Below are 13,074 nucleotides of genomic sequence, written 5' to 3'. Positions count from 1 at the left end.
AACTGATTGGCCAAACAGAGAGTATGAATAAGCCTCATTAATGACATTCAAAACTCTCACAACACAACTTGCCAAATGTGTATAGACCAATGATTTCTATTTTGTTTGAAACCTTAAATGACTTCAACACAAAACCGTAAGTGAATCAAAACCCCACATTGTGTTTGAGTGCTCTGAAGGAGAATCTACTCTAAACCCTAAAGTCCTAAAAGATAGATTGAAGGGAATTAATCTCAGATTTGTGGGAAAGAAAGACCGAATTAAATCAATTTTGAGGTAGAGATAACCTCCAACCCTCCAAATACAATCTGAAGATAATATGAATGATACAGTGTGATAAGGGGAGAAATACTTGCCAACTTAGATTTATACTGCAGTTTTAAACCTTTAACATTTGCTGTCACTTTAATCTGTTACATTAAAGGGGCACAAAGTATTTCATGTAGAGCTGTACAATACAATTATATTGATAATTATCTCAACAAATTTTTCCTCGATTTCAAAATAAGACTGGCTCAATAACTTTAGACAATCAAATTAAAGTTAGCTGCAGATTGTATGGTGCAAAGAAGATCCACAGTGACTCATATTGCAAGGGGTCAATTTGTAAAAAAAAAGCATGTAATATTCCTTAATGTAGCTTTGAAGTTATGCCAGACTGATAGGTCTCTGGCACAGCCTGCAATTGACTCAAAGAAATAAAGTCACATTTTCAAAACAGAAATGAGTAATTGAGCAAAGTTAGTATGTAATGTTATTGTAATACTGCTTTATCTGTTTTTTTGACTTGAGAATGAAGTGTCTTGTGATGCTGGGCACTTCTTTGTCGCACCGTCCTCCATTTCTGAACAGATGAAAATGTGAGTGGGTGGATAGTGTGGAATCATTTTGTGTTATCATTGTGATTTGGTGCCATGTGATGGAAAAAAGATATCAAAGATCTCTTTTTGATTGTATTGTGTGAATCTAAACAAAAATTCCTGAACAAATGCATTCTGAAATGAGCAGCACATCATTCTGGAAGGCATAGCATGGCAAAATGTGCACAGAGGTACTTTTTCCATCAGCTCTGAATTAGTTCATCTCCTAGCACTCAGCTGCTTAGTGTCTCATTGCATAGTTATGAGGAAACAGCCAGGGCACACTACTCCTTCTCTCTCTCTGTGTGTGTGTGTGTGTGTGTGTGTGTGTGTGTGTTAGTAAGGATGGTGAACAGGAAGAATACACACCTATTTGCTACCATAGCTCTAAGCAAATGGGAACATAACAGAACACAAGAAGATAGATAGATAGATAGATAGATAGATAGATAGATAGATAGATAGATAGATAGATAGAGGGCACAAGGCAGTGTGTCAGTCCTCATGACTTCACATTGTGATAGGCAGCTGACCTTGAGTCTCAGGTATACAAACTATTTCCTGACCCTGAGGCCAAGCCAAAACATTAGGACATCAGGAATGCACCTTAAACTCCACAACACGTGGGACATGGGACCAATTTTTCAAATGTAATTATTTTCCAAATTTATTGTGACAGTGACACTTGAGAGATACTTTACACAATTTTACCTAGCAGATGTGATGTAGACTGAGATTAAATCCTCACACAAACACATGCACACAACATGGCTTAAAGTACAGCCTATTTGTTTGTCGACTGCGTCACAACAGACTAGTCTGATGAAGACTGTAACCAAAGCCTCGGATCAATATCTAATTGGCCATTTAAATGTAACTGGGTCTCTAAATTTAAATTTGAATTAGACTAGCATAGTGACGCTGTGGAGCATCATCACACTGTTATGTGTGTGCCTGTCAGAGCAACAAATTAACACAAGTCACTTAAGATGGTGACTGCTGACTGTGGCTGCTAAGCTTGTCTCCATGTAACCTGACAAAGTGAAACCCAACCACATCTCCACTAGCTTTACTGCAGTGTTATCTAACTAGTCAGCCATCCTTGGGCTGCTCTACAAATTATTTTGACTCTCACACAAAGCTGGACAGACACTCGAAGAGAGAGTGACAGGCAGATACAAGCCAACACTTTTCTTCTCTCTCTCCTTCTCTTTCTTTCAGTCTTGCTGAAACTAGGGTCTATTTTCAGAACAGCAGCAGAGCAGGGCGGACTGTGTGTGTGTGTGTGTGTGTGTGTGTGTGTTGTGTGTGTGTGTGTGTGTGTGTGTGTGTGTGTGTGTGTGTGTGTTTGCATTGTCTTTGCTGTGTTTCCCATAAATTCATTCCACAGTAGTGGAAAACCACACTAACAGTAGGGATGTTCTGATAGCTTGGGTACTGATTTTAATTAGTTGAGTTTCATTACAAATGACTCAACCAGCAGTCTCTAACTCGGCCAACGTGGAAAACTGATCTATGATCATAAAGCTATGTTTAAAACATGGAGGCCAATGCAAAACACGGAAGCCAGCAACAAAAAACCCTTGTGGCCATGGTGTCTCCAGTTTGGAATTTTTATCTGTTGTCAGAGGACAACTCAAAAAACTGCAACAATTTGCAACATATATGGGAAGGAAATCTCAGATAGGACAAGTTCAGTGAAAAATAACACCACCACAAACCACATTCATCATTTACAGCTTTACCACCAAAAGGAGTATTCAGAATATGAGATGCTACAATGAGATTTAATCCTGCAAATTGGTATTATAATGGCCAATTCTGTGATAAAAAAAAAAAAAAAAAAACATGAGTGATTATATCAGCCCTAAAAATCCAGATCGGAGCATCCCTAACAAACTAAGACCTCAGAACAGAACATGAGAAATGAACAGGCAGTTATAATTTATCCCATAATGGTCAAACAAGTATATGGCCAGTGTTTAGAAATGATGCTCAAATCCTCGTAAAGATATCCAAAAATGTTTATGTGGTACAGCTGGTAATATAACTAAAACTGGCACCCAAACAAGGACAGGCATGGGGCAAGGTTTGTATGCATGTGCTTGTTGTCTGTTTGTGTGTGTATCTGTGTGTACTGTACTCACCAATCGTTTAATGACCCTGAGTGTGGTGCGTTGCAGCCGGGGGGTCTCGATGTGCATGTGTGTGCGCAGCATGCATAAGAAGCTACGCAAACAGGATGGAGACAGGCAGTCATGCCCCTCCCCACCATACAGCTGGACCATTAGGGAGAGACACTGAAGAGACTCCTCCCACACCTCCTGGTTTTCAGTGGACAGCTAAAAATTGGGATAGTAATGTATTACTAAATGAATGGATGAATATTTCACCTTTTTCCCCTACTTGTGAAGGCAAAAAATATTTGAAAAGGGAAACTAAAATTAGTTTCCAGCTTTGAAAATGATCAACATGGTTTGACTGTAAATGAAATATATAGCCTTGTGGCTTTGATTGTAGAAAATTTACAGCACTGTCTGCTTATATCATACTTAGTAATGCAACTACTATAATAATACTAGATCACATTCAAATCACATTTATTGCTTAAACCTTGAAATCATGCAGGACAAATGGATTGTTTAACAGGTGGAGCCTGATTTATAGTCCCTTCCCTGGTCTTCAATCAAGGGTAACGATGAAGGTGTAATTCAGGATTTTGCTATGAAAAGTGCTGTAATAATAATACTTCTGCTGTGTGATTTGTTTATTTGTCTCGAACATGAGACTTTTTAGCCATCGTAGTTGAATTGTCTTGAGATGCTGGTCACTCGCTTGCAGCACTCTCCTCCTGGTTCATCAACTGCAAATGCCAGCAGGTGCAGGAAATGCCAGTGTGTGGGCAGTTTTTCTGCAGGCTAGACAGTGAACTCTGAAACCAGAAATGTCAGCACCTGGCAAAATAATAGTTGAGTGGCTAGAACTGATCACCAACCCTATCAAACCCCTGCAGATGTGATCATTTTCTGCTAGGGAGCAATAAAAAGTCTCGCTTATTCCACCTTTAAACATATCCTACCCACTTTTGATAAAACTGTGTACCATACTTGTTGTTATACCAGATATGGCAAATCAGTCTTTTGTTTATCTCCTTATCCCCACTGTGTCTCAGCACTTTTTTAACATCGAAAATCATTCACCAAAACATGACTATCCCTCCTCATCTGTTCCATGTCTGAATCCTCCTCCCACCCACTCTTTCTCTCTCTCCCTCAGTCCCTCTCTTCTTCGCTTGGCTCCATCAAATTGTCAGCAAGAGATATTAGCTGTTTGACTGACAGCTAATGTGTTACTCTATTTATCCCTGAAGGGAAATTTTGCGTTTTGCTTGCTTGCATTATTGTGTTTGTGTGTATGTGTGTGTTTACTAGTGTGTTCAAAGGTCACTAGAGTCTCCTGAAGTGAGAGCTATCCTGTTGTCTGCTTCAATAATTCATTTCTCCCTCAGTTCAAATTAAAGTGCTGTATAATAGCATGGAGTATTTTTATTTATAAAGTCAACAAGGTACCACCACTAAAGGAAACAATACAGGCATCAAGTGTAAATTGAACTTTAAATTAAAAATTGGAAGTATTCAAAAATCTCAATGGCTGCTGCTGATGTTTGCATACTTAGTGGTTTTTGTCCCTCTTGGTCTCTCTCCCTCCCACCCACTCTCTCTCTCTAGTTTTTCAACTGTATTGCTGGGCAAAGAGCTAGCGAACACTGCCAGAAATTTATTTGGAAGACATACTATCAGTGCAGCATTCAGGATCAAGATTCCCTCCAAGCTGTGTGCATTTGTGCAAGACAGTTTGGTGACCTGTGCCTCTAAATGCTCTGTTTTTGTCACTCATTGCTTCATCAATGTTCTTAAGTTTTAGCTGCGGATGACATTAGTTGCAGGGACTTTAAGACACCTCATGGTTTAGTGAATTGATGCTTCTGTTCTGTCTAACTAACTAATCTCCCATGAGGCCGAAGGGCTGGGCAGAAGTTGGGGGTAGGGATGTCAATTGTCACCCTCAACCCCTATACACACAGACACACACACACACACACACACACTACTTAACACAAAAAAAACCCTCTATTGTGTCCCTCGAGACCTCCTCTCTCCCTCCTCCCACCTCTATTCCTTGTTCTGTCTCCTTTTTCTCCTCCACTTCCCAGGATACTTCCCAGTTCCAGTTCTCTTTTCCGTGGATTCTCTTCACCCCAATCTATCTATCCTACCTTTCCTCTTTCCTTGTTCCCATCTCTCCCTATCTCATCTCCCCTTTTCCTTTGAACTTTTCTGACTCCTGTCCTCTTTAAAAGTAACTGTTTTATTTTGAAATGTTTACAAATCATGGTAAAATGTAGAGTTTTTTTTTTTTTTTTTATCCACGAGACACTAGCAGGAGGGGGGGACTGTGTCTTTATCGTCATTAACTTGTTTTCTGATAAATAAAGTCTTGTCTTGGAAGGAAAGATGAGCCATGGTGTTCCCAGTCTCCACCTACATGTCATCAATGACCATTATTTTAGTCAATAGAGTCACATCACAGTGAAGCAATGAGATATTCCAAATATTCAGCATGGTAAAATAGTGTTCTTCTACATTTGTCATGATTTTAATCAGTTCAGCACTTTGAATACAGCTATGGGAGGATTAAGGAGCACCAGTTTTTAATGGGTTCAGTATAGTCCCTGCAACTACTTAATATCTGATTTTTAACTTATCGTTCAAACCTCATTAGTGTCAGTGGTGCCAGGGCAAATGAATGTTTCTGGATGGCCACAGCAGTAACAACCCCACAATTCTCTCAAAATAGCAAGGACAGGCCAGATTGTGCCAAGCCTTATCTTCTTGCGTTTCAGGCCTTAATGTGTATTGTACTGGGATGGATGGTGGTAAGTGGTTGACATAATTGCTTCTCACTTTCCTCCAGGATCTCAGGGATTAGTGAGCTGGAGAGCACAGTGTGTAAGAGTGTGGACAACTGCTTGACCTACCACAACTGATTTGTGTGCAGCACTTGGCCACTTGGCCTTGTTGGTTGAGGGATAAGACAGAAGAGACATGGAGCCATATTTTTGTAGATGCACAAAGACTGTCGCAAGCAGTGCTATAACAAATTGGTGACTTGGAAACACACTTAACTGTTCGTGTGTTTTTTTTCATGTTTGCAGACTGGCTTGGTGCCAGGGTGTGAGGGGTGGTGCACCAAAATGCACGGTTTATTTAGATGAGGAAGCTTAAGGCGAAATGTTGCTGTTTTGTTTAAAAAAAATTAATTAAATGCAGTAAGTCTAATCTCAGTGCAACATCAATTCTGTCATTCTTGCAGCTTGCAGGACCTATGACACACGTGGCATATTATGCAAAATATTATGAAAACAACTCAGCAGCAATTTAGATCCAACAATTGCTGATTCAACAATTGAATCTTATAGTGCAGTGAACATTTGGCTGAAAATGCATTTTAGATGCATGGACAAGTCAGGTGGCAGAGCTCAGAAAGTCAGTGTCTTCTTCATTGTATGCAGTGTTTTGTACTGTATGTACACTATATTACCAAAAGTATTCGCTCACCCATTCAAATGATCAGAATCAGGTGTCCTAATCACTTGGCCTGGCCACAGGTGTATAAAATCAAGCACTCAGGCATGCAGACTGTGAAACAAGACATTTGTGAAAGAATGGGCCGCTCTCAGGAGCTCAGTGAATTCCAGCGTGGAACTGTCATAGGATGCCACCTGTGCAACAAATCCAGTCGTGAAATTTCCTCGCTCCTAAATATTCCACAGTCAACTGTCAGCTCTATTATAACAAAATGGAAGCGTTTGGGAACAACAGCAACTCAGCCACGAAGTGGTAGGCCACGTAAAGTGACGGAGAGGGGTCAGCGGATGCTGAAGTGCATAGTGCAAAGAGGTCGCCGACTTTCTGCACAGTCAATTGCTACAGAGCTACAAACTTCATGTGACCTTCAGATTAGCCCAAGTACAGTACGCAGAGAGCTTCATGGAATGGGTTTCCATGGCCGAGCAGCTGCAGCCAAGCCACACATCACCAAGTGCAATGCAAAGCGTCGGATGCAATGGTGTAAAGCACGCCGCCACTGGCCTCTAGAGCAGTGGAGACGCGTTCTCTGGAGTGATGAATCACGCTTTTCCATATGGCAATCTGATGGACGAGTCTGGGTTTGGAGGTTGCCAGGAGAACGGTACATTTCAGACTGCATTGTGCCGACTGTGAAATTTGGTGGAGGAGGAATTATGGTGTGGGGTTGTTTTTCAGGAGCTGGGCTTGGCCCCTTAGTTCCAGTGAAAAGAACTTTGAATGCTTCAGGATACCAAAACATTTTGGACAATTCCATGCTCCCAACCTTGTGGGAACAGTTTGGAGCGGGCCCCTTCCTCTTCCAACATGACTGTGCACCAGTGCACAAAGCAAGGTCCATAAAGACATGGATGACAGAGTCTGGTGTGGATGAACTTGACTGGCCTGCACAGAGTCCTGACCTGAACCCGATAGAACACCTTTGGGATGAATTAGAGCGGAGACTGAGAGCCAGGCCTTCTCGACCAACATCAGTGTGTGACCTCACCAATGCGCTTTTGGAAGAATGGTCAAAAATTCCTATAAACACTCTCCTCAATCTTGTGGACAGTCTTCCCAGAAGAGTTGAAGCTGTAATAGCTGCAAAAGGTGGACCGACATCATATTGAACTCTATGGGTTAGGAATGGGATGGCACTTCAGTTCATAGTATGAGTAAAGGCAGGTGAGCAAATACTTTTGGTAATATAGTGTATATATATATATATATATATATATATATAGTATACAGTATATACAGTATATACATACAGTACAGGCCAAAAGTTTGGACACACCTTCTCATTCAATGCGTTTTCTTTATTTTCATGACTATTTACATTGTAGATTCTCACTGAAGGAATCAAAACTATGAATGAACACATGTGGAGTTATGTACTTAACAAAAAAAGGTGAAATAACTGAAAACATGTCTTATATTCTAGTTTCTTCAAAATAGCCACCCTTTGCTCTGATTACTGCTTTGCACACTCTTGGCATTCTCTCGATGAGCTTCAAGAGGTAGTCACCTGAAATGGTTTTCACTTCACAGGTGTGCCTTATCAGGGTTAATTAGTGGAATTTCTTGCTTTATCAATGGGGTTGGGACCATCAGTTGTGTTGTGCAGAAGTCAGGTTACTACACAGCCGACAGCCCTATTGGACAACTGTTAAAATTCATATTATGGCAAGAACCAATCAGCTAACTAAAGAAAAACGAGTGGCCATCATTACTTTAAGAAATGAAGGTCAGTCAGTCCGGAAAATTGCAAAAACTTTAAATGTGTCCCCAAGTGGAGTCGCAAAAACCATCAAGCGCTACAACGAAACTGGCACACATGAGGACCGACCCAGGAAAGGAAGACCAAGAGTCACCTCTGCTTCTGAGGACAAGTTCATCTGAGTCACCAGCCTCAGAAATCGCAAGTTAACAGCAGCTCAGATCAGAGACCAGATAAATGCCACACAGAGTTCTAGCAGCAGACCCATCTCTAGAACAACTGTTAAGAGGAGACTGCGCCAATCAGGCCTTCATGGTCAAATAGCTGCTAGGAAACCACTGCTAAGGAGAGGCAACAAGCAGAAGAGATTTGTTTGGACCAAGAAACACAAGGCATTTTCTTTAATGCTTATGTTACATTAGTTACTTTATTTAAGAAAAAAAAAAATCAGTGATAAATTGCATGTCTACTTGATTTATTCATTTATTCCTGACATAATGAATTCTGTGAAGCTGATAGTTCTTCTCTAAACCCTTAATGTATTCCACTACACCCTGCCCTTTATGCTAAGCAGGTGTGAGCAAGGCTAAACTCATATTTTGGTGATGCCTAACAAGTTATCACTGACCAAATGCCCTATCAATCATCAGTAATTTCTCCACCTCTCCACAGAAATTTAGTGCCTGGAAGTGGGATATACTGTTAGGTCCATAAGTATTTGGACAGTGACACAACATTCCTAATTTTGTGCTTGTACACCACCAATGTGGTGTACAAGGACAAGAAATGGAGTAATCAAGATGCAATTGAAGCACAGACTTTAAGCTTTAATTTAAGGGGTTGAACAAAAATATGGCAATATTCGTTAGGAATTACAGTCAGTTATATACATTGTCACCTTATTTTCAGAGTATCAAATGTCATTGGACAAACTATACCTAACACACATAACTATAATTACAAGGGTTATATTCAATATTTGGAGGAAAATGCTTTTGCAGTCTATGACTGCCTGAAGTCTGGAACCCATGGACAACATCACCGAATTCTGTGACCTTATAGTGTCTGCCTTTAAAATGCAGGGTAAACATGCAAAAAGGGCCAGAAATCAGTTTATCAAGACACATTTTGAATAAATTAAAAAAAAAAAAAAAAAATCATATCAGAGGACAACTCAGGACAACATTTTCCTCTAAGCTGTGTTTGTGCAAGATGGCCTGTGTCTAATTATTTATTACACTGACCAATTACAGTATCTTGTCAGTCATTGCTCCATTGTCCCATGGAATCTCTTTTATTCATATACACAGGTTTGGAAGTGCTGGTGGCAATGAAATTAGATGCAGGGCTTTGCCATACCTTAGGGTTTAGTGAATTAACACTTCTAGCTCAAGCCAGCAGGGAGCTGATTGTCCTTGTTTTGGAAATCAATTATAGTTTAAAATGAATAAAAGTTGCTCCACTGGTTAAACAGTATTTTTTTTTTCTTAAAGCTATCTGTTAGTTGGGGTATTGAATTACATTTTACAAATTGTCTTCCAATTATGATACAGCACGCTGTTTTCAGGGTTTCAAGTTAATCAGTTGATACAATGGGAAACTAATGGCCAATGCTAGAATTAAGCCATAAGGTTTTGAGCAAATAGTAATTCTACCTTGGAAAATGAAATAGGCAGTATTAGACAAATAATGCATTTTACTTAGAAAATGGAAATTCGGATGCTAAGACTATAACCTTTGGAACAGATAATGCATTTACCTTGGAAAATGGAAACAGGGACAATTACACAAATAATGAATTTAACTTTGAGAATGCAAATTTGGATTAGGCCTCACTTTTCTTTTTTAAGAAATAACGAATTTACTGTGGAAAATGAAAAAAGGCACTTCACAGGCAGTCACGTTGAAAAACCTGTCAAAGGTGCTCCCTTAACCAAAACACTGCAGCACTTTGCCAACAGTGCTCATTGGCCTTGTTGGCAAACTGACACATACATTAACACTATTGCCCAACTACATGATGGGACTTTTAAATGCTCACTGTGGTTGGCCCAAAGTGACAATTGCATATGCCATTGGTGAAAACAGTATTTTTGCCTGTAGCCAGATTAGCTAATAGAGTTTCTCCAGTAGACACAGTAGTTTTGCAGACTATAATGCAGGCAGACACAAGATTGTAGGTTTGAGAACTAAGGATAAATTCACCCTGGGAGGATGCTGTAGGCCTAGCTAGCATAAATGACACTGGAACACTGGCAGATGGTTTTACTGTTGTAAAAAAAAAAAAAAAAAAAAAAAAAAAATATATATATATATATATATATATATATATATTAATTTTATTGAGACGTAAAAGTCTCAAAACAAGTTTCTTTTTTCACAGTTCACACCAGATTATATAGATGAAAAAGTCATTCTATGATAATACAAGTGAATTTTCCTGATATCAGCAAAACCACACGTGTGCACTCAGGTATCTTGATAAATAAGATTGATACCAAACCAGAAAAAACTGGCACAGACTGTTTGATCCCTTGTAAAAGTTTAGAAACGTGTCACAACTTGGAAAACATATTCAGATGAGTCAGACAAACAGGCTCTCTTTCACTCACTCCCTCATAAATAAGCACACATACACAGTTTTTCTCACTGTGTCAGACATACATTGAGACATACAGGAAACAAACACGACTGCGTGCCCATGCAAACACACACCCCTATACTCACACAAACATTGAAAAATATTTATGTATGCACATAACACATTCACAGACAGGCTCTCTGTCAGTGTTCGTCTCACCATGTGGATGAGGTGTGTGTTGAGTTGGCTCAGAGGTCTGTTGGCTAGGAGCAGCTTCTCTGCTGCCTCCGTCTCCACTGCTGGACAAGATAGCCTCTGGCTCTATACACACACGCGCACACACACAAGCACACAAATGCGCGCGCGCGCACACACACACACACCCACACACACCCACCCACACACACACACACACACACACACACACACAAACACACACTTTAAATCATTTATAGAGATTTGACAGTCAATAATGATGGATCCAGAGACCTGCCATCACAGATTCTGACAGACTGAGAGACAGACTGATAGAGAGACTGACAGAGGAAATAGTCTTCCTGGGTACACTCTGTTATTTTAACCCATCTTTAACACATTCAGGACACAACACCAGTCGAGTTGTTTTCTTTATTTGTCATGTCAATTTATTTCAACATCTCTTTTAAGAGCCCTGTCTTCTCACCTCCTCCTTTTCTCCCCAAGTCCCTTCATTAGCACCTCCCTCCCTCTCTTTGTCTTATTTTAGTTCAGTGTGTGCCTGCAGTGGAACTTCAGGCCGATTAGAGGTGGAATAATGTGATTAACACTGGCACAAATTTTCTCCTCTCTCTCTCTCTCTCCCTCTCTTTCCCTGTGTCACTCCCTCTGTACTTTCCTCCCTCTTCTTTCTTTTGTGCTAATATGATTAATATTGGTGTAAATTTTCCTCGCCTGTGCTTTCCACTCTCTCTCTCTCAATTAGCTGTTCTCTCTCTTCCCCATGTCTCTCTATGTATACTAAAGTGTTAAATAAAGAGATAGAGACGGAGGTCAAAGAGGGAAAAGGGAGTGATAGTTTAGGAGAGTGGTCTTGTCACGTCCCCTTCCCTTATCAGACCTTATTACCCAAATGAATTTGGTTTGTGTAAAAGTTTTCTTTTTAATGAGCTTTGCATTTCTCGCTGAATTGATTTCCACTGCACATTTGGCTCGCTCCCTTTTTCTGCCAGTCTCTCTTTCTATCTCTCCTCCATCGTTCCCTCTCCCACTCTCTCCTTCTCTCTTCCTTCCTGTGTCTATATCCCTCTCTCTCCCTCCCTAACCCCCTCTCCCCCTCCCCCTTGTCTGTCCAGGCATTAATATGTATGCGTTGGGCTGGGGTGCAGGCTATGGGGAGAAGGGGGCTGCAGTGTGTGTATATGTGTGTGTATGTAGGGAGGCAAGCTGAGGACAAAGCCAGTGGTGATAATGAGGCCGCAGGGACATAGCCAGACAGGCCCCTCTGTGTATGTGTATACGTGTGTGTATGTGTGTGTGTGTGTGTGTGTGTGTGTGTGTGTGTGTGTGTCCCAGGGGCTAGGGACCTCATCCGCTTTCTCCTGAGTCCACAACTTCAATATTGCAGTTGGTTAAATCTGCTAGCTTCCACTGCACACTTCAAGGGACATGCACACACACACACACACACACACACACACACACACACACACACACACCTTTAGGACCATGATACAAGGGCAATATTTTGAGGCAATGTTGGTGATTCTGTGCTCAACAGAGATGGGGCTGGTTAAATAAGACTGAATTGATGTGAATACCAGAGCAGGCTACAGGGAATAATGTCACATGATACAGCAAAACAGCTGATACATGGGCAACATTCATTTGCCAATATGAGCAAATCATATGACTTCACACAATCCAAGATTAAAGGTTTTTATAATTTGTTTGCATTAACTCTTGTCATACAGTAATGTGCAGCAGTGCATGCTGTTGAAGCATTATTCCAGTGCATGTATGATGTATGCTGAAGAGGCTACAGGTTCAGTAAGTCATAGACTATTTGGCAGGCAAAACAGTCTAAGATTACTGCATTCTCTATAGACTTTCAGTCAAACTGCTAATTAATTACAATTACAATTAGTTGCAATGCTTGTGTTTTTAAACAATGTACAGTATTTATTTCTGTACAAAAATGCTTGCTGTCAGAATGTGAAGGAGAGAAGCAGCATCTAATGTATACACACTGTGGTGATTTGTCCACCAAATCTTTTCCAAAAGCATTGTGAACAAGACCATCAGATAAAA

The 13,074-nt window shown here is 40.4% G+C and overlaps 1 protein-coding gene across 2 annotated transcripts in view; it reads right to left on the bottom strand.

Annotated features, from left to right (window-relative positions):
• Positions 1-13,074, bottom strand: part of ulk4 (unc-51 like kinase 4) — a 132,168-nt gene that overhangs the window by 11,610 nt on the left and 107,484 nt on the right. For both annotated transcript variants that reach the window (XM_030073149.1, XM_030073150.1), the window contains exons 34-35: positions 11,008-11,109; positions 3,008-3,202 (exon numbers count right to left, since the gene is read on the bottom strand). In XM_030073149.1, coding sequence (XP_029929009.1) covers positions 3,008-3,202; positions 11,008-11,109 — 297 coding nt within the window. The remainder of the gene's footprint in view (positions 1-3,007; positions 3,203-11,007; positions 11,110-13,074) is intronic.

The sequence above is a fragment of the Myripristis murdjan genome, chromosome 16 (genome assembly GCF_902150065.1).
Source record: "Myripristis murdjan chromosome 16, fMyrMur1.1, whole genome shotgun sequence".
Taxonomy (NCBI): Eukaryota; Metazoa; Chordata; class Actinopteri; order Holocentriformes; family Holocentridae; genus Myripristis; species Myripristis murdjan.
Note: the sequence above shows the minus strand (reverse complement) of the source record. Positions and strands in the feature narration are given on the sequence as shown.